This window comes from Pelodiscus sinensis, chromosome 11 (genome assembly GCF_049634645.1).
Source record: "Pelodiscus sinensis isolate JC-2024 chromosome 11, ASM4963464v1, whole genome shotgun sequence".
In the NCBI taxonomy this organism is placed as follows: domain Eukaryota; kingdom Metazoa; phylum Chordata; order Testudines; family Trionychidae; genus Pelodiscus; species Pelodiscus sinensis.
Genome location: NC_134721.1, coordinates 35,049,431 through 35,074,580, shown reverse-complemented (window position 1 = coordinate 35,074,580; position 25,150 = coordinate 35,049,431). Strand labels below are relative to the sequence as shown.

The following is a 25,150-nucleotide window of genomic DNA, read 5'->3' as shown; positions in this document are numbered from 1 at the left end:
CAAAATTCCCATATGCCCCTACATCAGGCCCTTCCTAGTCCTAATGAATACAACCCTTATCTTAGACATCCAGACCCCTTGCTTAAGCTACAAGTAGCAGGTGAAGCACTCAACTGTCCTCCATTCCAGAGGTGGTTGCAAAGTGGCACATGCACCATAGGAAGTGGGAAGATAAACAGCATATAGGGGAAATTTGTATTTAAGCAAGGTACCAGCTTCCCATAATACCTGACATCTTGCGTCCTGTGACTATATTTTAAGATTAGCCCTTCTTCCAGGACTTGGGATCCTGAGAGACAACAGCACCTCCCTATCAGCCTGTCTCAAATCCAGCCACTGGCTTGTATCAGTGCCATGCTGGAGTTAGAGGGACTCTTGCCCTCCCTCAAACATGAAATCTTATCTGATTCTGGTTTTAGAATGAACTGAGATCACTTGTGCTGCAGGAGAACCAAGGCAGACAGGAATGCTCCTAATCATCTATAGTGGGGGCCACTAATGGGGCTCATTTCCTTGCTAGAGGCTAGTCAGTTAGAAGTCTCTAGCAATGACTCCAAAGGCATCAGTGACTGCCTAGAAGTCATAGTCATAGCCTGACTATCAGAGTGGCTCAAGTACAAGGGTAGGCAATAGTTTTTGCCTAGGGGCCACTTCAAAGAAATTTTAAGTGACCCCGGGCCACCCTGGAAGGGGTGTGGCCTAAACAGAAGGGGGCAGGGCTAACCCACTGCCACCCATGGCCTGGAAGAGGCTTGGCACACTTCCCCACCCCAAGGTCAATCAGGGCCTGGTGGGCAGGAGAGCACCTAAAGCCTCCCTCCCACCCTGTGAGGAGCTCGTGGCACTTTGAAGTGTCATGGGCTCCCTGCAGGACTGGGGCAGGGCGAAGGAAGCTTCACATAGCTCCCCCCGCCTCCAGGCCCTAATTGGCCTGGGGGCAGGGGAACACACAAAGCCTCCTCTGCTCTCCCCTCAGCCCTGTGTGCAGCATGTAGTGCTTCAAAGCACCAGGCAGGGCAGGAGGAGGCTTGGGCACTCCCCCACCCTCAGGCCCTTCAGACATGGCTTTGTACCTGCATTTTGCGCAGACTGGGGAAGTCTCCAGGGGAGATCTGATGCTCCCGCTCAATCTTCAGGTAGATTTCACCCAGATTGTTCACCAGCTCCTTTTTCTTGCTGTCCTTCCCAAAGACATTGGGCATTTCCTTCTTCAAAGAACTGATGATGTAGGCATGGACCTAGGGAAGGGGGAAGAGAAGAGCAATAATGCCTGGTAGATAGCATAATGTTCTACTTTCCCTGCCCTAATCCAAACCCAATTCCTTCCCAGAGCAGGAAATAGAATCCAGACATCCTTGCTCCCAACCTCACTGCTGTTCTAACCCATTTGACCATGTTCTGGCACTAAGGAGAAAGACCATGGAGTTCCCATTCCTACCAAGAGACCTTATCCATGCAAATCCATGCAAAACCACGAATCACTCAAGAGTACTTCCTTACAAGAGCAAACAGCTTTATCCTCACTTCAAGGGGAAACTGAGGTACAAGGGTGGGGAAGATTACCCAGCAGGGCAGGAGTAGAGCCAACAGAAACAGGTCTTGGAAACCCCTACTCAGCAGGTTCCACTGCCTCAGGTCCCAGTCTGGGGGGGAAGCTGCCACAGACTGCTGGTGCCCTCCTCCCCCATATGCAGTGGCTTTACGCCTTAGCTTCTGGGCTCATCATTTCCCAGGGAGCCTTCTGTCTATGCAAATATGGGCATGTGCATCAATGGATTGTGTCACCACAGAAGGATTCTTTATTTTAAAGGTGAATTGGGAAAGTCTCTTCCCTCTGGGCTTCAATATTAGAGAGACTTGAACCCAGGCCATCACAGACCTACTAATTCATTCCCCATGGAACACAAGTTGGTCTTAATTGGCACTGGCCTAAGAAAGAAGTTCAAGATCATCTAAGTGACTTGAACTCCTTAGACCCTATTTACTTTCACTGTTCTTGCAGATAAGACTATCAAGAGTGTCTAACTAGCATCTGGGTGATAATGGCCCATGGAGCAGTCATCCATTCTAAGCCATAAGAAATTAAGGCCAGAAGACCTTTGAACTAGCCCAGCCTCTTGCATAAAAAAAGTCAGAGCAAAAGCACTGTTTAGTGCAGGGGTGGTGAACTCTTTTTGGATTGGGACCACAGAAGGAAAAATAAAAGTCAGTCAGGGGCTACACACAAGTGAGAAGTGGAAAAGCCTCTTCACTGAGGCCTGACTGAGAAAACAGACACTCCCACATACTACAATATAAGGGTCCCAGCCTAGAAGACTGTGCATTCTAGCCCCCAGGCAACAGCAGCGGGTCTTGAACACCAGCATGGGCTCCCCAATTCTGAGGGGGAGCTGAGCCTCAGGAGCCAGATCCAGGCAAACCAAGGGCTGCCCCCAGGCAGGAGGATCACTAATCCAGGGACGGGGATTAGAGAACTAAGGACTTGAGGTCTGCATTGAGTCCAACCTGCCACTGACTAAGTGACAGATAAGTCACTTTACTGTTTTAACTCAGTTTTCCCATCTGTAAAATCGGGATCATACGGGCTTACAGGTATATTTAGGATTGTAAGGCACTAAAATATTTGAGAACTTCATCTAGCTATTCTCACATGGAACCTATAGTTTGAAGTATAGCATCTCTTCTGGAGTGACAGTATTTAGAGTCCCCATTTAGACAATCTATTGTGTTCTTTCATCAGTCCTTGGAATAGTCACCCTCACTAGGGAACATCTGCCCCTGTTGGTATGAATCTTGCTTTCTTGTTCTGTCTTCTGCTAGACTGAAGAGCCATCTACCACCAGAAATCTTCCTCAGGTAGGGTCTTAAAGACAGTGATCAAGTCACCTTTAGCCCAGGCCCACCATCTGCCCATGAAGAGCCCCTGTATGTGGGGGTCCCAGCAGCAAACAGGAGCAGCCCTGCTCAGTCCTGGTTTGTGCAGGGACCAAAACTCCCGGTGGCTCTAATTTAAACAGTAGGAGATGGACACTTGCCCCTTGGCTGCTACTGCCTTTTAAACTGCAGTACTGCAACAGGGTTTGGTTCCAGCATGAGCTGGGACTGGACAGCTGCCCACACTATGGTGGCTCTGGGGGCCAGGGAACACCGCTCTTAACATGGCTGTTGGGAGAGATGTATCCTGCCCTGCCTCTCAGCCAACCAGCACCAGGCTGGGGTGGGGTCTCCTCCAGTCACAGAAGAGTGTTTTCCTGCATGGCGGCTTGCATGGAGCAGCTCCATGCAGACCTCCCACCATGCAGGAAGATGCTCCCCAGAGACCCTGTCCCTTCACAGTGTTGGTGCAGAGTGCTGGTTGGCTGAGATGGCGTAGGACATGCCTCTCCCAAACAGCTTCAGCTAGAGTGGTGTACACCAGTGCTGGCCCCCAGAGCCACTGTGACTCAGCAGCCAGAGGTCTGCAGCCTGGCAGTTCGGCTGCCCTAGTCCAGCAAGTCCCAATAGCAGAGCCTGGACTCCAGGACACAGTTAGGCCATTCCATTAGCAGTAAGTTAGCAGAGATATAGGAACAAAGTTGTAGCCTGATTTAAGTATTATGGTCAATGATCAGAACCCCACTGTGTTAAGTCCTTCATGGACATCGTACAAAAACTTTGTTAGACTGTAACCAGAGTTAGAGTTTGAAACTGCACATATTTTGGAAGGCCTGACCAGCCATATAAATGCTATTCCTTTCTGAAGTGGATTGTGCTGAATCAAGCACTAGTTTGAGAAACCTAGTTTCAGCTCTGGTTTTAAGAGCTATTTCTGACCCATATCAATGTGAGCCTTGTGTTTTCCCCGAAGCAATCAAGTTTTTACTGTTCCTGGATAATGCAAATAGAAACTGAAAGAAAAGATCCATAAAAAAGAGAGACAGCTGTGTTCCATAAAGAGCTGCACTTTTCCAGACGGGTTTCACTTGTCTCTAATATGTCACACTTGAAGATAAGCTAATGCCCAGAACAGTGCAGGGTCCAGTCAAGAGGTGTTTAAAGATGGAATTTCCCCAAGCATGGCTCAAGTTTCTATAACTTCTCTAAACTGACTGACAGCCTCAACTCTCCAGCAAGGGAAGTTGATCTGAGGGGTTTACCTGCTATAAAATGAAGCTGTTAGTAGTCTGGCAAGAAAGAAATATAACTCAAAAAAAATCCCTGTCTTATCACAGAACCACACTTCTGGGAGCAGTGCACCGACCAGTGGAGAGGTAAGAAAAAACCCACTACTAATTAGTGAGCAGTACAAGCTATGCCTCACCTACTATTAAAAAACAGCAAGTAAATGGTCTGGTAGCACTTTAAGAAAACATGTAGATGGCCTATAAAGTGCTACCAGACCATTTACTTGCTGTTCCCCCCCCCCCCCCCCCCGTAACAGACTATCACCTACTATTGGATTGGAACGGTGACTTCTCACCCATGGGGCTGTAGCCAGACAGCCAGCCCTCCCCCCCCCCCCCCCCCCCATCTCAAACAATCTTGCTTGCCCTCTGAGATGTCTGTATACAGGGCAGAGAAAGAGCAGTAAAATCAGCATAGTCTATGCTGGCTCATCTGATCCAGAGAAGCTGAAAAAACATATGTGGAGAGAGAGCACTATTAAGGCAATCAGCATAGCCATTAAGCTTTGATGCAAGATCAGGATATGCGAGTGTGCCTGGCTGGCACCCATGTTGATACGAACACACAGTCCCTGGGAGAGGAATTTCCCACTGAGAAAAAGAATCCCCAGTAATTCCAATTTAGTTCTCTCTTACAAGTGAGAATTAAGTTCACAACTCCCTTGTAAGAACTGGTCTCACAAAAGACAGACCAGCCCCATTTGGCATGACAGACAAGAGAAATACGTGACTCCATGAGTATAAAAATAGGTCCAGCAACACACTCACTTTGAGTGTCATTCTACCCTCTACCTGCTGGTCGGGTTAGGTGTTTGACCTCCCAAGGTTCTATGGGGACGCCCACCTCGTATTTTCGTCTTTCCTAGGAATTGAGGGACCGGCCCTGGCCTGACATGCTGGAGTCGAGAGGCACAGAAGGGGTAAAAATTGTACCTGGATGTGGTCCTCTGTCTTAAGTGTACACATAGAAAGAGTAAGCTGTTACTTGGTACCATTATTTCTATTTTTCTATCTTTATCTTCTTTGTAACCATTTTTAAAAATCTATATTTTGCTAGTAGTTAAGAAACAGAATAGCCATTGCAACCATATGATTTATAAGCTTCCTCAAACCTGTAACTGTTTAAGTTTTAACCTGACTCCTTCAGTTGCTGTAATAGAACCAAGCACAATTTAAAAGAACTTCAGCCAGTCATAAAGGGACAGATATAGGGAGAGCTTGGGCATTTGGATTTGTGTCACACCCAGGTGGCAAAATCCATTGGGGCGCGTCTCAGCCTTCCCGAGGCTGCCCGCTGCGAAGGAATTATGAATTCTAGCAGCTGAAATCTGAAGTGTAATAAGCTCTCTGTACACTTATTGGGACGCCCTTCAACCTCTTCCAGGTTGCCCACTGCAAGGGACCCCGGTCTCAGCAGTTGAAGTCTCGGGTGTATAGTACACACACCACACACACACACACACACTCACTGCCCTGACCGTCGGCTGACAGGGGCTTGCACTCATACTGGACTATCTGCACCAATGCAGCCTGAAATAGCAAGGGTGCTGCAGGCCAGACCTGGCCAGCCATGATACTCTGGGCCACCAACACCCCACAGCCGACTGGGATCCTTAGGCAGGCTCCCTGCTTGCTATGCCCATGTATACCAAAGTGGCCAGCTGCTGAGACCACGTGCATCTGTCTGGGGGGCATGGGCAGAACTCCAATACAATCCTCACAGCTCCCATTGGCTGGAAACTGGCCAATGGGAGCTGGCTGGGCCGTGCTAGTCATCCTTCCCTACCATCCCTGATGCACTCCATACATAGATGCATGTGGCCCTAGCAGCTGGCTGCTTCAAATAGCATGCAGAGGCATGGCAGGCTGGGAGCCTCCCTGAAGGTCCTGCTGTGTTGCAGTCCTGGAGCTGCGTAGGGTAGAGTGACTCCCAGCTAGTGCCTGGCACTCCACTTCCCAACCCTAGGTCACAACCCAAACCCTCTGAACCTCCTCCTGCACTCCTGCCCCAGGTCAGATTCTCTCCTGCACCAGTGCCCCTCCTAGACCCTCCACCCAGAGGCTGTACCTCCTCCATTAACAGAGTTCAGCTCTTGACAGCTTACAAAATTCTTGGAGTGTCCCCCCCCCCCCCCCCCCCATCAAAAGTAATTGCCCACCCCTGCTGCATAGATTCTACAATAGGGGCTTATACTTATGCTGCTAAGTAGTAGAAACATTGACCAGGAGTCAGGACTCCTAGGCTCTTTTCCAGCTCTGTGGTGGGGACACAGTTTAGTGGATTAGAGCAGGGAGCTAGAGACAGCACTGATAGGAGCAGACTTGGGAATAGCAAACTGCTCTGCAAAGTTGAGTGAGCCCTTACCTGCTCTAGCATTTCACCTGAATATCCCAGAGTGGGAGGAGAGACCCAAGAGGGGTAAGTGTCTCATTGTGGCTCTGACAGAGGGGAAAGCAAGCTGGTGTGCCCCAGTGTAGTGCTCTGGCAAGAAACTGGCCTGCTGGGCACTTAGCTGCAGGGGGATGGGCAGGATGCTCCCAGCCTGGCTCCCAGCTTCCTACAAGCTGCCATGCTAGCAGCAGGCAGCCTGGCAGGTTAGAGAGTCTAGCTGGGGGGCAGGGGGAGGAGAAGGGCCTGAGACTGCCCCAACCCAGAGCCCCTGAACCTCAATTTCACAGGATGGGTGCTGCACAGCCCCTTACTCTGGTTGCTGAGTTTTTGGTTTGCTGACCAGGGAGCAAGGCAAGGTTCACAGCCTGCTGTTGCTCCTGGCTGCCCAAGGAGGAAGGCACAAGCCGTGCACTTTGCCTCACTCCCTAGTCAGCAAAAACCTCAGCAACTGGGGTAAGTGCGACTATGGCCTCTCTGCCCCTGAAATGTCCCCCTTGTCCCCCTGCACTCACCCAGCCCTCTGCCCTGAGCTGCCATCTCCTTATATAGCCCCAACCTTGACTCCTGCATCCCCATATCCAGCCCTAGCACCTCACCCCCTATGTAAACAAACTGGCTGACCTGAGCCTCCCTGCACCCCACCCTTAAATTTCACACAGGTACTGTTGTATGCCTAACCCCCTCCCTGCAAGGGGGAGCGGGATGCGACAGGAGAGTACCTGTAAGAAATTTAAGTTATTCACCTCTGCTCTGAATAGCCATGGGGACACTGATCTCAGTCCAGGGGGACTCATGCCTGCAGACACATGGCATAATAGGCACACCCTTGCACTTGGTCAAGTGAACTCTGAAATGGGACATTAATGCTAGTCAAGAATCATCTTTGTTCAGAGAAGGCTTCACCTAGATCAAATCCCCCCACTTTGGTCTGTGGCTCAATGGAGAGGGAATGCTTGAGGCACCATACCTTGGCTAGCCTGGCTCTCTTGATGAGGTCATTGAGCTTGCGGAGTGCAGCATTCCTGGGCAGAGACTGGATGTCTTTGAAGAGATCCTGCTCTTCTGCTTCAAAGAGCTTCCTGTTGTCAGGGATGAGGAGTGGATGGGACCAGAAGGAGCCAATGTAGACTCGCACCACCTCTGGTGTGTTGATGATCTTCCCTAGTGACCACATTAGAGCACCGTAGACCCGCATCAACTGTTGCGTCTCGATCTGGTCAGCTTTGTTCAGCACCACCCGGATTTTGTCCTCGTGGTTCTTCAGGGCCTTGATCACCTCTGAAAACTCATCCGAGATATCCAGCTTGTGAGCATCAAAGAGGAGGATAATGCGGTCCACACGCTCTGCAAACCACTCCAGTACTGCCGCAAAGTCATAGCCTGTGGGAGATGAAGGTCGTGATGTATAAACTATAACTAGGAAGGAGTCAAGGTAAAGCATCAATTTGCAACTCTGAAGACTCTGGTCTATCTCCAGTCCTGTCACTGAGGTTGTGTCTAGACTATGGGGTTTTCCAGAAAAACTGTCCATGGAATGCATCTGCTCTTCCACTTTTTTGCAGAAGATGTGCTCTTTCGGAAGCGCTGTCTTCCTTGTGCCACGAGGAAGAAGGGCTCTTCCGAAAGAGGGTTTTTCCAAAATTTGGCCCAGGGTAGATGGGCCAAATTCTGGAAAAGCCTCTTCTGAAAAAGCTATTGGAAAAAAGGTATGCAAATTGTGGAGCACAATGTGTACCTTTTTCCAATAAAGCCCTGTAGTGTAGGCATAGTGTCAGGCTCTGGCTCATCATTGCCATCATGCCTCAGTCTCCTCACATCTTGTCTTACTGAGTTGTTGGGGTAGCACCTAGGAGCCCCAATGCCAGCCATGGAACAGAAACCACGCAGACAGACTGCCCCAGAACTTCCAATCAAAGCCATCTATTAGACTGCACACTAATCAGGGACTGAGTTGTGTCCTCCACCAAGCACAACAGGATCAGCTAAACTGACCAGCCAACGCAAGCTATGCCATCCAGCCAAGAAACTGGATGTTTCCAGAATCCCAGTATATGCCATAAGATTAGATGGACAAAGGGACTTTAATCTACTGGCAGCTTGAGAAGATTACTTGGTTTAGCCCAAAACATTTTGAATTTGACCGTTTACAGGTTTTGAATTGTAATAAGCTTCAAGAAATTGGAGTTCAAAGATCAGTGTTTGAGTCTTAAACAATGCAGTGAAACTGCCATGAAAGCCTCTCACCAATAGAAGCTATTACAGATTGGACCTCCCTGGCCCAGCTTCCTTAACTCCCATGTCCAGGACTGTCAGGTCCCGGACACAGGAGTTCTCTGGACCAGGATGGTCAAGGAGTGCCAGCTCCTCTCCCCAGCTACCCATCACTGATGCCCCAGAAGCCCTGCAAGCTCCAGGAAGTGGCCCTGCAGGCACTTATTGGCCAGCTGTGAACACCGCAGCCCTCCCTTTCCTGGCCCCATTGGCTGTGAGGTCAGCAGTCCCCCTCCCCTGCAGACTCCAGTGGCCCTGCCATCTTCCCAGCCTGTGGGCTATGCACTCTACTACCCCACAGGCTACAGTGCCCTCACTGGCTTCCCAACCCAGACGACTGCAAGTTCTGGTACCCCATGGGCTCAACTGCCCTGCAGGCCAGCTCTGCACCCATCTGCTGGCAACATCTGTACTGGGACTAGTCCAGCAACATCCATGATCCAATGTTGCCAGACCAGAGAATCCTGGATCAGAGATTTGATCTGTACTTCACCCACCCTGTCTTGTTCAGTAAACTTTTCAACATCCCTATTATAATCATGCAGCTGCAATAATTTTTAGTTGTAACAGTTACTAAAATGCTCCAAATGGGGATAGGGCTGGCAGCCAGTGCACTCCCCTCTCCCTCCTGGGGAGCCGTCACACTGTGCTTACAGAAGGTTTGCTAGTGTGCTCTTTGACTGGTGGGCTGGAATTGAGCCAGCCTACTGGACCATGTTTAAAATGTAAAGCACACAAGGGCTGTTGCCATTAACTAGGACTGTTAGACAACTAGCCACTAGCATCCCTAATTTATAAAGCAGGTTACTGAATTTGCATTTTCACTGAAGCGTTGACAAATTCATCCACATCTATCTAGAACTCAGGGAAAGTGTCACTGACTTATGGCCTCTATTAGGGCCTAGAGATCACAGCACCTGTGTGCTAGATACAGTCCAGTGAGCCTCCTGGAAGAGCTTGCTGTCTAACAAGCCCAAGTCACAGCTTGAGCCTGGCAGCTATTAGGGATGTTAAAGGGTAACCTGTTAATAGGCCTTCCCTCCATCCCTCCCAAGCAGGTAATAACCATCCTTTGCCTACTTAGAATGAATCGGGGACCTTGCACACCAGGTGCTGTTATCAGTGGTTTTCAGTTTGTGGGTCCCTACAGACTTTTAAGTTGAGGTAGACCCCTTTGGAAGTTTGGGCAATTTCAAGTCAGCCTCCAAAGTTTGAGCTGGGAACTGAACCTAAGGATCCTAGGCCCCAAGTTAATCCACTAAAACTTAGAATCATAGAGCTGGAAGAGACCTCAGAAGGTCATCAAGTCCAGCCCCCTGCTCTAGGCAGGACCAATCCAAACTAAATTAACCTGGCCAGGGCTTCAAGCTGAGACTTAAACACCTCTAGGGATGGAGACTCCACCTCTAGGGATGGAGACTCCACTACTTCCCTAGGTAACCCATTCCAGTGCCTCACTACCCTCCTAGTGAAAAAGTTTTTCCTAATATCCAACCTGGATCTCTCTCACTACAACTTGAGACCATTGCTCCTTGTTCTGCCATCTGTCACTACTGAGAACAGCCTCTCTCCATCCTCTTTGGAACCTCCCTTCAGGAAGTTGAAGGCTGCTATCAAATCTCCCTTCACTCTTTGCTTCTGCAGACTAAACAGACCCAACTCCCTCAGCCTCTCCTCATAAGTCATATGCTCCAGCCCCCTAATCATTTTGGTTGCCCTCAGCTAGATCCTCTCCAATGCATCCACATCCTTTTTGTAGTAGGGGGCCCAGAACTGGACACAATGCTCCAGATGTGGCCTCACCGGAGCCAAATAAAGGGGAATAATGACATCTCTGGATCTGCTGGCAATGCTCCTCTTAATGCAACCTAATATGCCATTAGCCTTCTTGGCTACAAGGGCACACGGTTGACTCATATCCAGCTTCTCATCCACTGTAACCCCCAGGTCCTTTTCTGCAGAACTACTTCTTAACTGGCTGGTTCCCAGCTTGTAACAATGCTTGGGATTCTTCCATCCCAACTGCAGGACTCTGCACTTGTCCTTGTTGAACCTCAGATTTCTTGTGGTCCAACCCTCCAATTTGTCTAAGTCATTCTGGACCCTATCTCTGCCCTTAGGACCCCATCTTTCCTCTCCAGAATGGTATGAAGTAGTGACACTTGGCTTCTAGAGTAAAGCAAAGAGACCCACAATCCACCCTGAATCCAAGGTGGATCTCAGATTTCTCCAGAAGTGCAAGTTTAACTCTCATGAACCTGTCCCTTCATGCCTCTGCCTTCAGTGTGCATGAGAGAATCCCATGTGCCCACTGCAGCAATGACCACCTTGAGTGTCTACATGCAGCAGCAGTGCTGGTCAATGTATGCTCCAAGCCTGGTGAACCTGGCATTTTCACATGTTACAGCTAGTTATTCTAGGGGTAAAATAAGGTGTTTAAAACACTGGTAGCTGGTAATGAGTAACTTAACTTCTGAAAACAGCTGATTTGCTTATCTTGAGCAGAGATGGGGAACCTATAGCCTGGAAGGAGGGGGGGGTTCAGATACAGCTCCAGCTTGCATGGAACTAGCCCCTGAGGCTTGGGTCCCCCCAGCATGGGGGAGCCTGTGCTCTAGATCTGCAGGGCTCCCTCATGGGGCTGGACTGCTAGCACAGGGCCTCCCCCAGCATCGGGGAGCCAGAGCCTTGTGGGCTAGTCAGGCAAGCCAGGGCCAGATCTGATTCATGGGCTCTGTCTGGCAGGGGGAAAAGTGGCTCCACATGCTGCTGCTGCTCCACCTTCACCCAAGGTGGGGAAATGGCAGCACAGCAAATCACTGCCTGGAGGCCCTTCCCCTGCCACTGACTGGCTGTAATGGTGGCCAATAGGAGCAGCAGGGGCTGGTGCTCCCCACCACTCCATATTCATTCCTTAGCAGCTGCACCAAGTGCCCCCCCAGTCACCCAGACCCCCATACTCCTACCCAGATATCCCAGTCTCCAACCTGATCCTATACCTCTCACTACCTCCTGTCCAGCCCTCCCACCCCCAGCCTGCTCCTGTAGCCTCCCCTACCAAACTTCACACCCTAAACCTGCTTCCCAGTAGACCCCTCCAACACACTGAACCCTGCATTTTGGCCCCTCTCCAGAGCCTATGGGGCCCACAAGATCTAGTAGCAGGCTCTGGTGAGGGAAGGGAATGTGGGGAGTGTCTTCAGTCAGGGGCAACGTCAGTGAGGCTTTGTTTCTCAGTTGAGGCCCCTGACTTTGGATCAGGGGCTGCTGACCCCCTGATCCAAAAGTGTTCCCCATCCTGGATCTAAAACTAGAAGTTTCCAGCAGGACTGGAAAGGTCTCGTGCTGGTGACAGTTGAACAGGAACTGAGCCCAAATTGTGCACACAATGTTTCAAGTGCCAATAGCACATCAGACAGACACTGCTGTAAAATTCTGAGCAAAGGTATGGGATGCACAAACACCTGGAGTGGAGCATCCCCAAGGATCTCTCTTGAAGAGCATTTAGTTGTCCAAGTGCTTTTCTAAACACTAGCACACTTTCCAGAAAGTGAAGTGTGTCTGAGAATAAAGTCTTTCAGTTAACGCGATAGTGAAAAAAAACAGATGAGGAATTTAGACTCAGAAGAACTGATTCTGAGAAGCAGTCCTACTGCTATGCAAACTATTGGGGGAAAAAGATCAGACCTCAGCACTTTAAAATGAGAATAATGCTCCTTTGTACAGATGGGAAATTAAGATAAGTATGTTCAGGGGGAGGGGCAGGGGGCTTCTCCAAGTCTGATTAGCCATGGGGTAGAGGTAACAGAACCAAACCCAAGTCTTGAGACCCAATCCAGTGTGCCAACCTCTGTGGGTCATATTGCCTCTAAGCTCAAATCTCTAGTTTGAGATCTTGAAGTGGCATTGGTAAGCATCCCACAGCATTTACGTTTCATGCTTCTTGCACTTCTATACAAGGGATGTTAGATATGGTGTAACTGGATAGTCACGTAACCACATGAAATCTTTGTAGTTACACAACTGTTGAATAGTCCCCAGGGGTGGGGCCAGCAGCCAGTGTGCCTCTGGCCCCACTCCCAGGGAGCCCCTTGCCATCCTGTGCTGCTGCCTTGGATGCAGCAACCCTGTCCATGGGGCACTTGAGCTTTTCTGACCATGGGGAGTTCAGACCCCCCCCCCCCCCCCCCCCCATGGATAGGGGCTGCTACTGTGGACCAGCCTCTGTCTTTGGTCAGTCTGGGCTGCTGCAGATAGAGGCAGACTGAGCTGGTGCTGGGGAGAAACTGGCTTTTAAGGCAGCTCCCCCCAGCATGAGCTCCTGCCTGCATCCCCTCCCTTGCTATGGGCAAGTGGGTCCACTTAGCCAGCCTGCTTGAAAGCTGGCTTCCCACATATCAGCTCCAGCCTAACCCCCACCCCACTGCTGCCTCTCATAGGCAGCCAAGGAGGGGAGGGAAGGGAGAGAGATGTGTAGTCAACAAGATTAATTGATAACCTGGGCTTATCAGTTAATCATATAGTCAACTACAGACTGACATCCCTATTCTACAGCATTTCACATGTAGCGACTCCATATCCCTGGTGTCAAGAAGGGACTGAAGTAATGTACTCCATAGTCAATTTGTACTGTGAAAGTCACTTTGCTCAGTCCTGTAAACTAATGACCAGTGGTCCCCGAGTACAGGGCAAAAAACCCAGAGATCAGCAACGAGGGGGGGGGAGACTGCAACTCACAGCTTGGAGTGGCAGGGGGGGTGGGAGTGGGGACAGGCCCGCCCTACTTCACCACAGCCTAGCCCAGGGCTCTAGCAGTGGCAGGCTGGGCTGCCCACTGGGGTCAGCAGGGATCTAGCCCACACACTGAACCAAATATAACAAAGTCAGCCTGACTGTAGTCAGGCCACTTCCAAACCCCCCTGGTTCCACTGTTGCTACTGATGCTTGGGGTCATCACAGTCTGAGCCCCCAGCAGGGGCAGAAAGGTCTTCTCTTCCGTGTGGGGGGCTGGCAGTCCAGGATGGTGCTCAGCCTCAGCAAGTTCCGTGGCGGCCTCCCAGCTTGGGAGCTTTAGGCAGGCTTCTGCTCCCTCCAGTGGCTGGGGCCCTACTGAGCAAGGCTTTTATACCACTCACCACATCCCTCGGCTCCAAGGGAGTCAGAGGGGCAGCACCAGGCACAGCCCACCTGGGCTCTGAGAGGTGTTCCTCCCCCTGTGGGTGAGTGAGCCACCCCTGCTCACTATATACTGCAATAGCAACTAGAAGGCCTTCTCCAGCTGAAATCAAGATCTCACTGTGCCTAGACAACACTAACTCAGAGCTTGCAATATCAAGAGGCTAGGAGGGGAAGGCACTGAGAGACAATATTTGACACTGATCACAGCAAAGATGACTGGCAGAGCTAACAGGCCTCAATATCCCCATTAGGGATGTTAAATATCGGTTATTTGGTAGCCTAGTAACCTCATGAGTTTTTATTGGTTCGTTGACTATTCTACAGTCTCCAGGATAGCCTGTGCACCAGCCCCACACCTGAGAAGTCCCCTGCCACTCGGCACGAGGTGCCAGGTAGGAACTGGTCTGTGAGGAGAGCCAGCTTAAAGACCAGCTCCTCTTGCAGACCAGCTGCCTATTGCCCAGTGCTGTTGCCTCTGACGAAGGCAGCAGCACAGGATGGCAGTAGCCCCTGTCAGGGGCAGGAAATGTGTGTAGTCTAGAGCAGTGTTTCCCAATTGGTGCTCCAGGGAACCCTGGGGTTCCACGAGGAACTAGCACTCCCCTGCCTCCTCAAAGAGAGCTGGCTAACCAGCAGAGGCATGTGCGGTGAGTTGTATGGGCTCGTGGTGCCCATGCTCCACCAATACTTGGAGCTGGAGTAGGCTCCCCCCGTGTGTCCTCCCACCCCTGCCCCCCAAGTGTCTCTTCCCCAGCCCTGTCCCATCCCTGCCATGCGCAACCTTCACTGAGCTCCCCCTTACCAGCTGCCGCAGCCCTGCACGGCGTGCTCAAACTGGTGGGCGGGGAGACACCTGGGCGTGACATAACATCATGGCCTGGGATTTTAAAACTGCTGGGCGCTGTGTGGCTGAGTTGTGGATTCAGAGTCCGGGGACAGAGCGCAAACTTCAGCCTCTCAAAGTGAAAGGCAGAAGGGGAAGAGCTGGGAGAGGAAGGGGCTTGTGCGGAGGGGGAGGGGAGAGGGGAAGGCACCAAAGGGACAGGGTGGAGGAGAGACTCTACCAGGGGGTCAAGTGCAGACAATGAGGAAAAAGGCAATAGGGAAGGTGTCAGTGGGAGCAGGACAGGATGATGCTGGGAGGGGAGAGGGTAAGGACACTGGGGGCAAGAGGAGGGAGGGGGAGGTTCTGGGAGAAGGCTTGAAAGAAGGGGTGGGCATGAGGAAAGCTGGGACGGAGCAAGTCATGTGTGAGGGCACAGAGGGGCATGAGGGAAACGGGGCAGAGGGTGGTGAGCATCAGGGAAAGAGGGCAAAGGAGGTAGGGGCAGTGAGGGAAGGGGAGGCACCAGGAGGGTGCAGGTGCCAGAGAAAGTGCAGGTGCCAGGGGATTCTGGGGTGAAGCAGAAGGGCAGACACCTACAGGGGAGGGACCAGCACCAGAGGAGAGAGGCAGGGCAGGTTTGTACTGGGAGGTGTTAGAAGAGAGGATGAGGAGGGATAGCTCACATGATCAGAGTGGGGCTACTAAAGGAGTGGGCACAGGGGGGAGAGAAGGGCTGGTGGAAGGGGGCAGGTTGCAGGAGGGCTGAGGGCAGTGAGAAGGGCAGGAGTCATGACAGCAGAGGAGGGTGAGAGGCTGGGGGGCAGCAGGCACCAGGGGAGCTGATGGAGCAAGGGGAGGAGACATGGCAGTAGAGAGAAAAGGTAAAGGTTTAAAAATATTAACAACTTGGGTGCCACAGTGGCACATCCAAACAAGCCACATGAACTCAGTACTTGCGAGCTGTGCTTTTGCACAAGAGTATCTATGGCAGTGTGGATGCTCTCTTGCCCAAGAAAGTGCCGATGGCAATTTTAGCCATGGGGCTTTCTTGAGCAAGAAATCTATGTTGCCTGTCTACACTGGCCTCTTGCACAAGAACAGTTGCGCAAAAGGGCTTATTCTGAGCAGGAGCATCATAGTTCTTGCTCAAGCACTGATTTCATACATGAGAACGTCAGTGTACTTGCATAAGAACATGCAGCCAGTGTAGACAGGAAGCAAGTTTTTGCGCTAGACCGGCTGCTTTGGCGTAAGATTGTGCCAGTGTAGACACAGCCAAGGGGAGGACAGGAGAGAGGCAGGGGCAGGGAATCAGCACTGGCTCAGCATGTCTGCATGGTTGGGGGAAGGTGCAGGGAAATTGAGCTCAGCTGGGTTGCAGAGAGGGGAGGTCTGGGGAGTTGGGCAGGGGTGTGTGTGGAGCTCAGTTTGGCTGCAGGAGGAGGAAAGTACTGGCAACCGGGGCTAGACTCAAGGGGGGAGAGAGGGGCAGGGAATCGGTGCTTGGCTCAGCAGTTTTGCAGGGCTTGGGGGAGGTGCAGGGAAACGGGGCTCAGCAGTCCTGTGGGGGAGGCATGCAGAGAACCATTGCAGGGCTCAGCTGGGCTGAGATGGATGGGGGAAGGGCATATGGAACAGATTGGCAGCTCAGCTGGGCTGTGAGGGGCTGCAGGGAACTGGTGCCTCTTGGATTGTGGGGCATGGTTTTGGGGGAGGTGCAGGGAACCAGCAGGGGTGGGCAGCTCAGTTGGGTTGCAGAGGATAGAAGTGCAAAGAAGCCTAGTTGGGGGGGGGGGGGGGGGGGGAAGAAGACCAGGAGTCCTGAAATGACCTCCCCAGTCCAAAAATCCCTCATCTGGGACCAGGGCAGGTCCAGAGGGTGCCAGATCAGGGAGGTCCAACTCCTACCCAAGTCCCCTCCCTGTCATCCTAGTGCCCAGCAGGACCATGTCCTTGACCCCAGTACCCTGCCACCTACCTGCCCCAGCACCTTGCCCCAGCACTCTGCCACCTGAGCCAGCATCCTTCCACCCAGCAGCACCCTCTCCCCAGCCCCAGAACACACTTTCACTCTGTGCCCTGCCTCCACCAGCACATTTGGGACCACATCAGTGGGGCGTGGGGGTTTTTGGAGGGTTGTTGGGTTTTTTTGCATCTCACTTGCGTGGCCCCAACTGACTTTTCTGTGGGTCAGTGACCCTCGACTCAAAACAGGTTCCTCACCCCTCTCAAAAGACAATGCTAAAACCTTTTGAGTTTGACAATTTATTTAAAAATGAAGCCTGGCCAACAAGCCCTCAATTGGGTCCAAACCCCCATCTCACTGCAGCATCATAACACTCCTGCACCACCTGACCCCAAATCTGAGCTTTTCACACACTGGAACCCTGTCCTGAGCCTCTCACATCCCCAAACTCCTGCATCCCCACATCCTCAGTCTTCTGCCACAACACTCCTGCACCCTTCACACACCACAAATCTGTGTCCTGAACCTATCATGCTTACAACCTTCTTGCCCCCGAGTCCCTCACATATCCAGCCCAAACTCCTGCACCCTCACATCCACAAGCCCATGGCTTGCTCAGCACCCCAACCTTCCACTTGAGCCCAACACTCCCAAGCCTGGAGCCCCCTCCCCAAGCCAACATCTCCTTCTCCTGCATCTAAATTCCCTCCCAGAGCTTGCACTTCTCACCCCTTCCCACACCCAAATCCCTCATTCCCACCCCACACCTCCTGTCTCAACCTAGTGAGAGTGTATAAGGGCTGGGGATGGCAAGTGATGGAGAGGAGGGGAACAGAGCGAATGAGGCCTCAAGGAAGGGGGGGTGGAGGGTCTTGGAAGGAATGTGATTTTCATGCATTGGTGGGGATTTCCCCTCCCCTCCTTGTTTTGCTTGACAAACCCAGGAGTTCCTTGAAATTGAGAAGCTGAAAAGGGTTCCTTGGCCAAATAAAGTTGGGAAACACTGGTCTAGAGCATTAACCTATAAACTTTTGCTTATCGGATAATCAGTTAATTTACTACACTATTACATCCCTAATCCCCACCAGTGTTCCCAGTAAGCTGAGTGCTTGAGATGACACTCAGGAGAAAAATCAGCTGGGAGGTTAGCAGAATGCCCATAGCTTGCAGCATGGGTTTCTACTAGTGGTGCACATGTGAACATGCCCCAGTGCAGATAATTTATTCTGCACATGGATGGAAAAGGAACACTGATCTCCACTAGCAGTTGTCTTGCTAGACTATGCTAATTTCCCTCAACTCTCAAGACAAGGATTATCAAGTTTCAGTTGTACTGTAAAAGGGAATCATGTGTCATGGGAGAATCCTGTTCGCTTCTTACATTCCTATACCTGGCTGTATACGCAATTGGAGTGTTCTTTAAAGTCCACTGGTCTGGCAATGAATTGTTCCTCAGTTATATCTCCCCCCCTTCCCCCCCCATCAGTTAATTTACTGACAATGAAATGAAAACAGGAAGGAGCCAACTGTTAGTTTCTGCAGAAGCCAAAGGGGAAATCTGCTGTTGTATTTGCTCTGAAGGACAACAAGCCAATATACCAAAAACAGTCAGTTCCTCTAGGAACCTCAAAAAACCCCAAAAAACCCAAGAGATTGTATAGCAGTACTGACACTGACAACTCACAGGATGTCATTTCTTAAATTCTTAGCTCCCAGAACCAGATTATGTAATGCTCCCTTTAATAAAAGGGAGCTTTCATGGTTAGAGGGGAGAATCTGAAAGCTGGACTCCTAAAGTCTCAAGCCAGATAACAGATCTGTCAATTTCAGGATTTCTTGAAGCCCCTGCCAACTTTTCCAGTGCTTGGCTTTGTCACTTAGGTAATATAAGATGGGGAGAGGGGGCATCTCTCAGGCTTATAGGACAGAAGTTTAACCTGTATAGGACATTGGTAAGGCTCTATGCCCTTTAAAGCAAGGTAGGAGTACTGTTGCCTTTCACAGACCTGTCATTGAATTTAAGACAGTGTGCACGCCTTTGCTGTACATGGCTGCCAAACAGCACCCGAGGGATCCAATACAGTGCTGTTGCAATCTTGCTGACATTTCTGCATAGAGGAAAGCACTTGCTAGATATACTAGCGGGTACAGGGGGTGCATTGTGGACAAGGGGAAGAGCGTCAACCCATCTGCTTAGACTGGGGTCTGCAGCCTTGTGTCTTTAACCAAGAGACTTCAAGAGCCACACCACAGCTATTTTTATACATACAGATGTATGCTCTGGGGCGAGTCAGGAGGCGACTGAGGTTGCATGCAGTCCCTCACCAGGCAGCACTTACTGCATACAGATCCTGGTTGGTGGTGCGGAGTGGCTAAGACAGGTTTCCTGCCTGCCCCAGGCCCATATTGCTCCTGGAAGGGTTCAATGTGCCCATGTGGGGAGCACTGGCTATGCCAGCACTGCCCCCTCAGTTCCCATTGTCTACAGTTCCCTGCTCCTGAGACTGTACCTGGCAGGAGCTATGTGCAGAGACCCTCTACCACCCCCCACGGGGCTCTGCTGGCTGCTAGTGTCAGCCCTGCTGCTAGAGGTCTCAAGACAGGGCTTATTTTTGAGCTACTCCTGATCCACAGGTTGCCCTGGCACAAAATCAACATTGGTTAACTGCAGAGTCACAAATGAAGAATTGAAGATCAGCACTTCTAGTACATGAGGAACCTCAGACATTCCAATCCCATAGCTGCTTCTGAATCAGCAAGTCTGACATTAAGGAGTAAGCCAGTAGCAAAGAGCAATATTTTCAGATAGTGCTTCTTAAAGTCTAGGAGGAAGTAGTTGTCTGTTTGCTAAAGTAGGGGCCCCCAGGGCCTGTGTCACTTCTGGCTAGATCACAACTAGAGGTTACAAGAGCCAAACACTGCATGGGACTGGAGACTGTTGAGCCAAGAGCAGATTAGTCTTTGCGTCTATAGGCAAGATTGGGTTGGATCATAGTGACAAGGAACACAAGTAAATTGCGTCTTGGCTGACAAGTTTTGCCAGTAGGGCTTATAGACCATCTTTGTCTTCCCTGGAAGGGAAGTTCAAGCAGAATCAATGGTCCACAAGCTTCCCAGGTTTCTACACGACTCCTTTGGCTACAACACTGCAAACTTATAGCTATGTTGATCCTACAATATTAGGAGATCTGAAGAGTTTGGTGTAAGCTTGCCATTTTCACCAATAGAAGTTAGTTTCAATCTCTCATTAGACCAAGATCTTGCTCTGGTCCAGCAATCTGTGGTCTCGCAGGACCATGGATGTTGCTGGACCAGAGCCTGGCTGGGAGCGGTGCCGCCAGGGTCAGAAGTGCAGCCCAGGCTAGTGGCAGGGGGGCCAGAGGCAAGGAGCGCAGCCCAGACTGGGGCTGGTGGTAGCAGGGCTACCTTCCTGGAGCACAGCTCTGACTAGGGCCAGGAGTGGAACCTAGGCTACAGCCTTTTTTGTGGAAGAGAATATGCAAGTTGTGCTCTTCGATTATTTTTTCAAAGGAGGTTTTGTAGCTAAAAATCTCCATGTAGACAGGGCCATTTGTCAGCACACACTTTTGCAAGATCCCTTACTCAAAAATTGAGGTTTAAAGGATCTTGCGAAAAAGGGTTCCCCCCCCCCCCAACAAATGGCCTGTCTCCATGGGGCTTTTTAGTGGCAAAACTTCTTCCACAAAGAATTGGAAGAGGATATACAAATGAGTGTGATTTGCATATCCTCTTCCACAAAAAAAGCAATGTAGCAGGGCTGGCGCCTGACAGCAAGGCTGACAGCTGGGAGGGAAAACTTGACTTGCAGGCTTGCATGTGGTCCTAGAACTTACACAAGAAGTGGGGAGGAAGAGACTTGCCTCAGATCACAGAAGGTCAGCTGGAAAGATGGGAACTGAACTCACATATGACTCCTAGTCCAGTATAGGAATGTTAAATTTAATCTAATCAGCTGAGTAGTGAATGGAATTACCATCTACTAAATTGGTCAATGTCAGGGGAAGGGGAAGGCTGCAGAGCCAGTGGGGGACTGGGCATGAACTGGGAATCAGCCATCCTGGCTCATGCCCAGTCCCATATGCTGTACCTCTGACTCCCCATCCACTGGCCCCATGGAGATTGCACAGGTGGGAACTGGCTTAAGCGAGCTCCCCCAGCACCAGCTCCCACTCCCACCACTTGCTGCCCCAATAGAAGGAGCAGAGGGGCAAGCAACTAGTTGAGTAGTCACTTAGCTACCCAATAAGCATGTTTATTGGGTAGTCGATTACAACTAGTCACTTACACCCCAGTCCAATGTTTAATCACACCAACTCAAGAGCATTTGAAGCATGCTTATGCTGGAACATTAAACCCTATAGGACTCAGCCCCTTTTTATAGCTGCAAGAGTCAGCCTTCATACATGTTCACTAGCCCTTCCCCACCACAGTTATGGAGTTGATGGATTTGTTTTTGGTTTGAGCAATACTCTTTAGAACACAAATTAGGAGTTTGCATGTAGCAGACTCCATCTTTCCTGTGACTCAGGAAGACCCACAATGGAAGGTAATCCAAAACAGGGGCTATGTAGCTCAGGAACAGAAAGTTAAGCAAATGGTGCTAAAAGCAGTTCTAAACACCACATACCCAGCTGACCTGTGCATTCTTTATAGATCGTTTGATATGCACTTAAGCCTTCACTGAGGCAGAGGCCAAAGCCAATACTCTTGATTCTAAAGTCCCCTGCTGAGTTGAGTAAATTACAGTTCTCTACAACTTCCAGTCTCAGCTCTGCCACCGAAAGCTTGGCAGACCATCACATGAAAGTGTTAGCCAGCATCAGGTAGAAAGTAGATAGATCAAGCTGTGTAGCGGTCCAGCACTACTCAAAGCTCTTTACAGGCACACCATTCAAGGACTTGTTTGCATCAGAACACATGGGGTGGAAGGAATGCAGGGCCACTCACTCTAGAATGTGTTTGACCCCTAGCCAAGATTATGGCAAGTCACTAACATCTGAGGTGAGAAGCTGGCAGGTCTGAGACATGTCCAAGTCACCCTCAGAATTGCTGGTTGTGTCAGCAAGTCCACCCATATTTTCCCCCTTCATCACCTTTGAACCCGATCCCTTCTGAGCCCATCTCCCTGGAAAGTAAAGATTGTTCTCTGGCTTTGTAAGTGAGAAAACAAGCATACAGAAAGCAGTTTGCCTCAAAGCCATAGTAGGGAGTCTGGAAATTGAAGCCATTTTGCCCCCTTCCATCCTCCAGCATTTTAGCCACAAGGACAGCACAGGGGACAGATGAAACTACTCCTGCCTGGAAGAATGGTCAATAGCAGACATTTCAGAAATACCTGAAGATTGGAATCTCAAGAGCACTTAATCTGGCACCTTTCATGCAGTTAAGGGGAATTCAAGACTCCTGCTACATAAGGAAGGGCAATTTGCTAACCTCTGAACAGAGGGCAAGAGTTAGTCTAAATAAAGGCTATTTTCCATGTAGCAAATGGCTCTCAGATGATTAAAACTATTCAGGGTGTTGCCCTGGAGGAATATTCATTGAAGCAGCCATTAGCAATTGTTCTTGGGTCCATCCTTGGTCAGATGACCTTAAGATGGAGGAGGAACCATTAGATAATGTCACACTGACTCACAACCAGACTGCTGGCTCTGGCAATGGGGGGGGGGGGGGTCCTCTGTGCTTCTGGAAGGCAGCCTCAAGCACTGTCTAGACAGCACCATTCTTCTCTCCCTGCCCCCACCCCCAATTCTGAAGTGCCTGGGGCTCTGGCTGCCACTGCTGCTGCAGAAGCAATAATGGCAGTCAAGAGCCCTGGCCCTTTAGAATCACTGGGCCTTGGGGCAACTGCCTCCTTTGCCTCTTCTCTACACCCCTCATTGGCAGGCAGGCTCTTGTGTATCACAGGTCATTAAATGTCACCTGAATACCCTTGAGTCCAAGGTCTTCAGTTAGAAGACAAGCATTGCAATATTTCAGTCTGTGTCTGTCTGGGTCTCAGACTTGCATCCAAGACTACAGCTATGCTACAGAGCTTACAACTGTGCCACTAATGCTGCTAGTGCAGATGCTCTAAGCCAGGGGCAGGCAACGTACAGCTTGCAGGATGGATCCAGTCCATGGCCTGCTAGGACTCAGGCTGCTCAGTGGCCAGTTGCCTCTAGGTGCTGCACATACCTTGTAAAGGCAAGACTTTTTGCACTGCCTCAGTCCCCAGCACAATCACAGCTCCCACTGTCCAGACACTAGCCAACAGGAGCTGTGATTGTGCTGGGGACTGAGACAGCATGAAAATCCCCCTCCCGCAAGGGGTATATGGTGCCTAGGCACATGGCTGGATCAGCCAGCCACTTTGAGTGACCTGGGGCTGCAATAGGCAGGAAGCCTGCCTGAAGGTCTTACTGGGTTTCAGGGTTTCTGGCCCTGCCTAGGCAAGCACCTGCTGGGCAAAGCCTGCCCTGGGTTACCACCAAGCCCTCTGTAACAGAAGGAGTACAACTTCCTCCCAGGCCCAATACCCCTCTGTCAGATCAAAATCCTCTCTGGCACCCTTGTGACCTGGACCAGGCCATTACCCACTCTTCACTCAAACCCCACACCTTCTGTGCCCCAAGCCTCTACCCTGCACTCCCTTCTGTACCACATCAGTCCTAGATTCTGCACCCTTCCATGGTGCAAGGTGGCCCTTGACCACTTAGCCTTGGGAGTGCCTCCCTCCCAAGAAAAAGCCCCACAAAAACCCACACCTGTCCACCTCTGCTCGGAGATGACTGGAGCAGCCTCCTATCCACCCCCACCCCCAGAGGGAAAAGGTATTCTCTCAGGGTCTGAGACCCTGGCCCAAAGCTGAAAGTTGTGGTGAGCCTTCCCCCCCCCCCCCCCCCCACTTACAGATTTGTACTGTAGCCCACAGGCGGGGAACCTTTTTTGGGTCAGAGGCCAATCCACAGAAAAGAAATATTTGGGGGCCACACACACACTAGAGACAAACCCACACTGATGGGTGCCCCCCCACCCTCTGAGAAGGAAAAACACTCCCACATTCCACTTCTACACCAGAGCCTACGGGTCCCAGGCTAGAGGATTGTGAGCTCAAGCTCCAGCTCCATGGTGGGACAGGGCAGAGGGTGCTAAGTGTGCCAGCATGGGGGCAACCTTGGGGGTGATCCAGGCAAGTTGGTGGTTGCATCCAGCCTCCAGGCCAGAGGTTCCCCATCCCCACTCTAGCCCCTGTAAGCAGTGGTAGCTATGTCATCACACTGATCACAGTAATTTTAGTCAAAGGGGTGGTTTAGTTACACTTTAGTGACATACCCACTAAACTGGTATGTATATGGCCCAAGGCATCTCAATGCCTGAGGCCTTGTGACAGCAGGACATGTTAGGGGAGACATTATTGGGTCATCTCAGCAGATGACCCAGGCTCTTGCTGCAGAAAGCATAAAACCCAGATGTCCTGGATAGCTTGGAGGAAGATTCTTTTCCTATCAAATCTGCTTAGATCATGGAACGTGTTAACACACTAGCCAGACAGTTAAGGCAAGTCTACACCTAAGTGAAAGTATGGTCACAGCCCTAGCCCTAGGAGAGCTCTATGTAAACCACCTAAATGAGTAGCTCCATGCCAGAAAATTATTTATACTGGTGCTTTACAGCACTAACTTGCTGCACTCAGGGAAATATTCACACCCTTGAGCCAGCAAGCTGCAGCACAGTAAAGTGGCTGTGTAGACATAGCCCTAGTCAGGATTATCTGCACTAGTTGAGAGCACTAGTGCAGCTTATCAGTATCCCATCAAAGGATACTTGTTCTAAAGTCCTTATACCCCAGACATTGATTGGGCTGCACATGTGCCCTTGCCTGTTGATATTCATTTACAGCAAGTGCAACTGTCTCCCAGGCCACCTAGCAGTCTGAGATAAGAAGCCAGGTTTGGAGGCATGAAGTGTCAGCCATCAGCTTTGGGGCTCAATGAGAGAAAGTCTTACTACAGCTTGCTTTATGTAGCTCAGATGCGGTCTCTATATGTAGGGTGGGAGTTGTATACAAACATCCTTTGACTTGCTCTTAAAAGTACCAAAAGTTCTGCACACTAGGGATGTAAAAAAAACTCAGTTAAATGTTAGGTTTGCCTAGCGCTTAGCCAGTTGTCCCACCAAAGCAGCCCCCCAACCCCTACTGGCAACTGGCTAACTAGAAACAGTAAGCATTACCCATTTAGATAACTTGTTAACCAGTCATGTCCCTACTGTGCATCCAGTAACATCAATGAACACCATACCCTACCTCACCTTGCAGTCAAGTCAGTCAAACTGTTTCCAGCCATCATTCC

The 25,150-nt window shown here is 50.6% G+C and overlaps 1 protein-coding gene across 2 annotated transcripts in view; it reads right to left on the bottom strand.

The window, feature by feature from the left end:
- The window catches only part of EHD1 (EH domain containing 1), a 47,075-nt gene that overhangs the window by 2,935 nt on the left and 18,990 nt on the right, over nt 1–25,150 (bottom strand). For both annotated transcript variants that reach the window (XM_025178173.2, XM_006136553.4), the window contains exons 4-5: nt 7,523–7,935; nt 1,074–1,238 (exon numbers count right to left, since the gene is read on the bottom strand). In XM_025178173.2, coding sequence (XP_025033958.1) covers nt 1,074–1,238; nt 7,523–7,935 — 578 coding nt within the window. The remainder of the gene's footprint in view (nt 1–1,073; nt 1,239–7,522; nt 7,936–25,150) is intronic.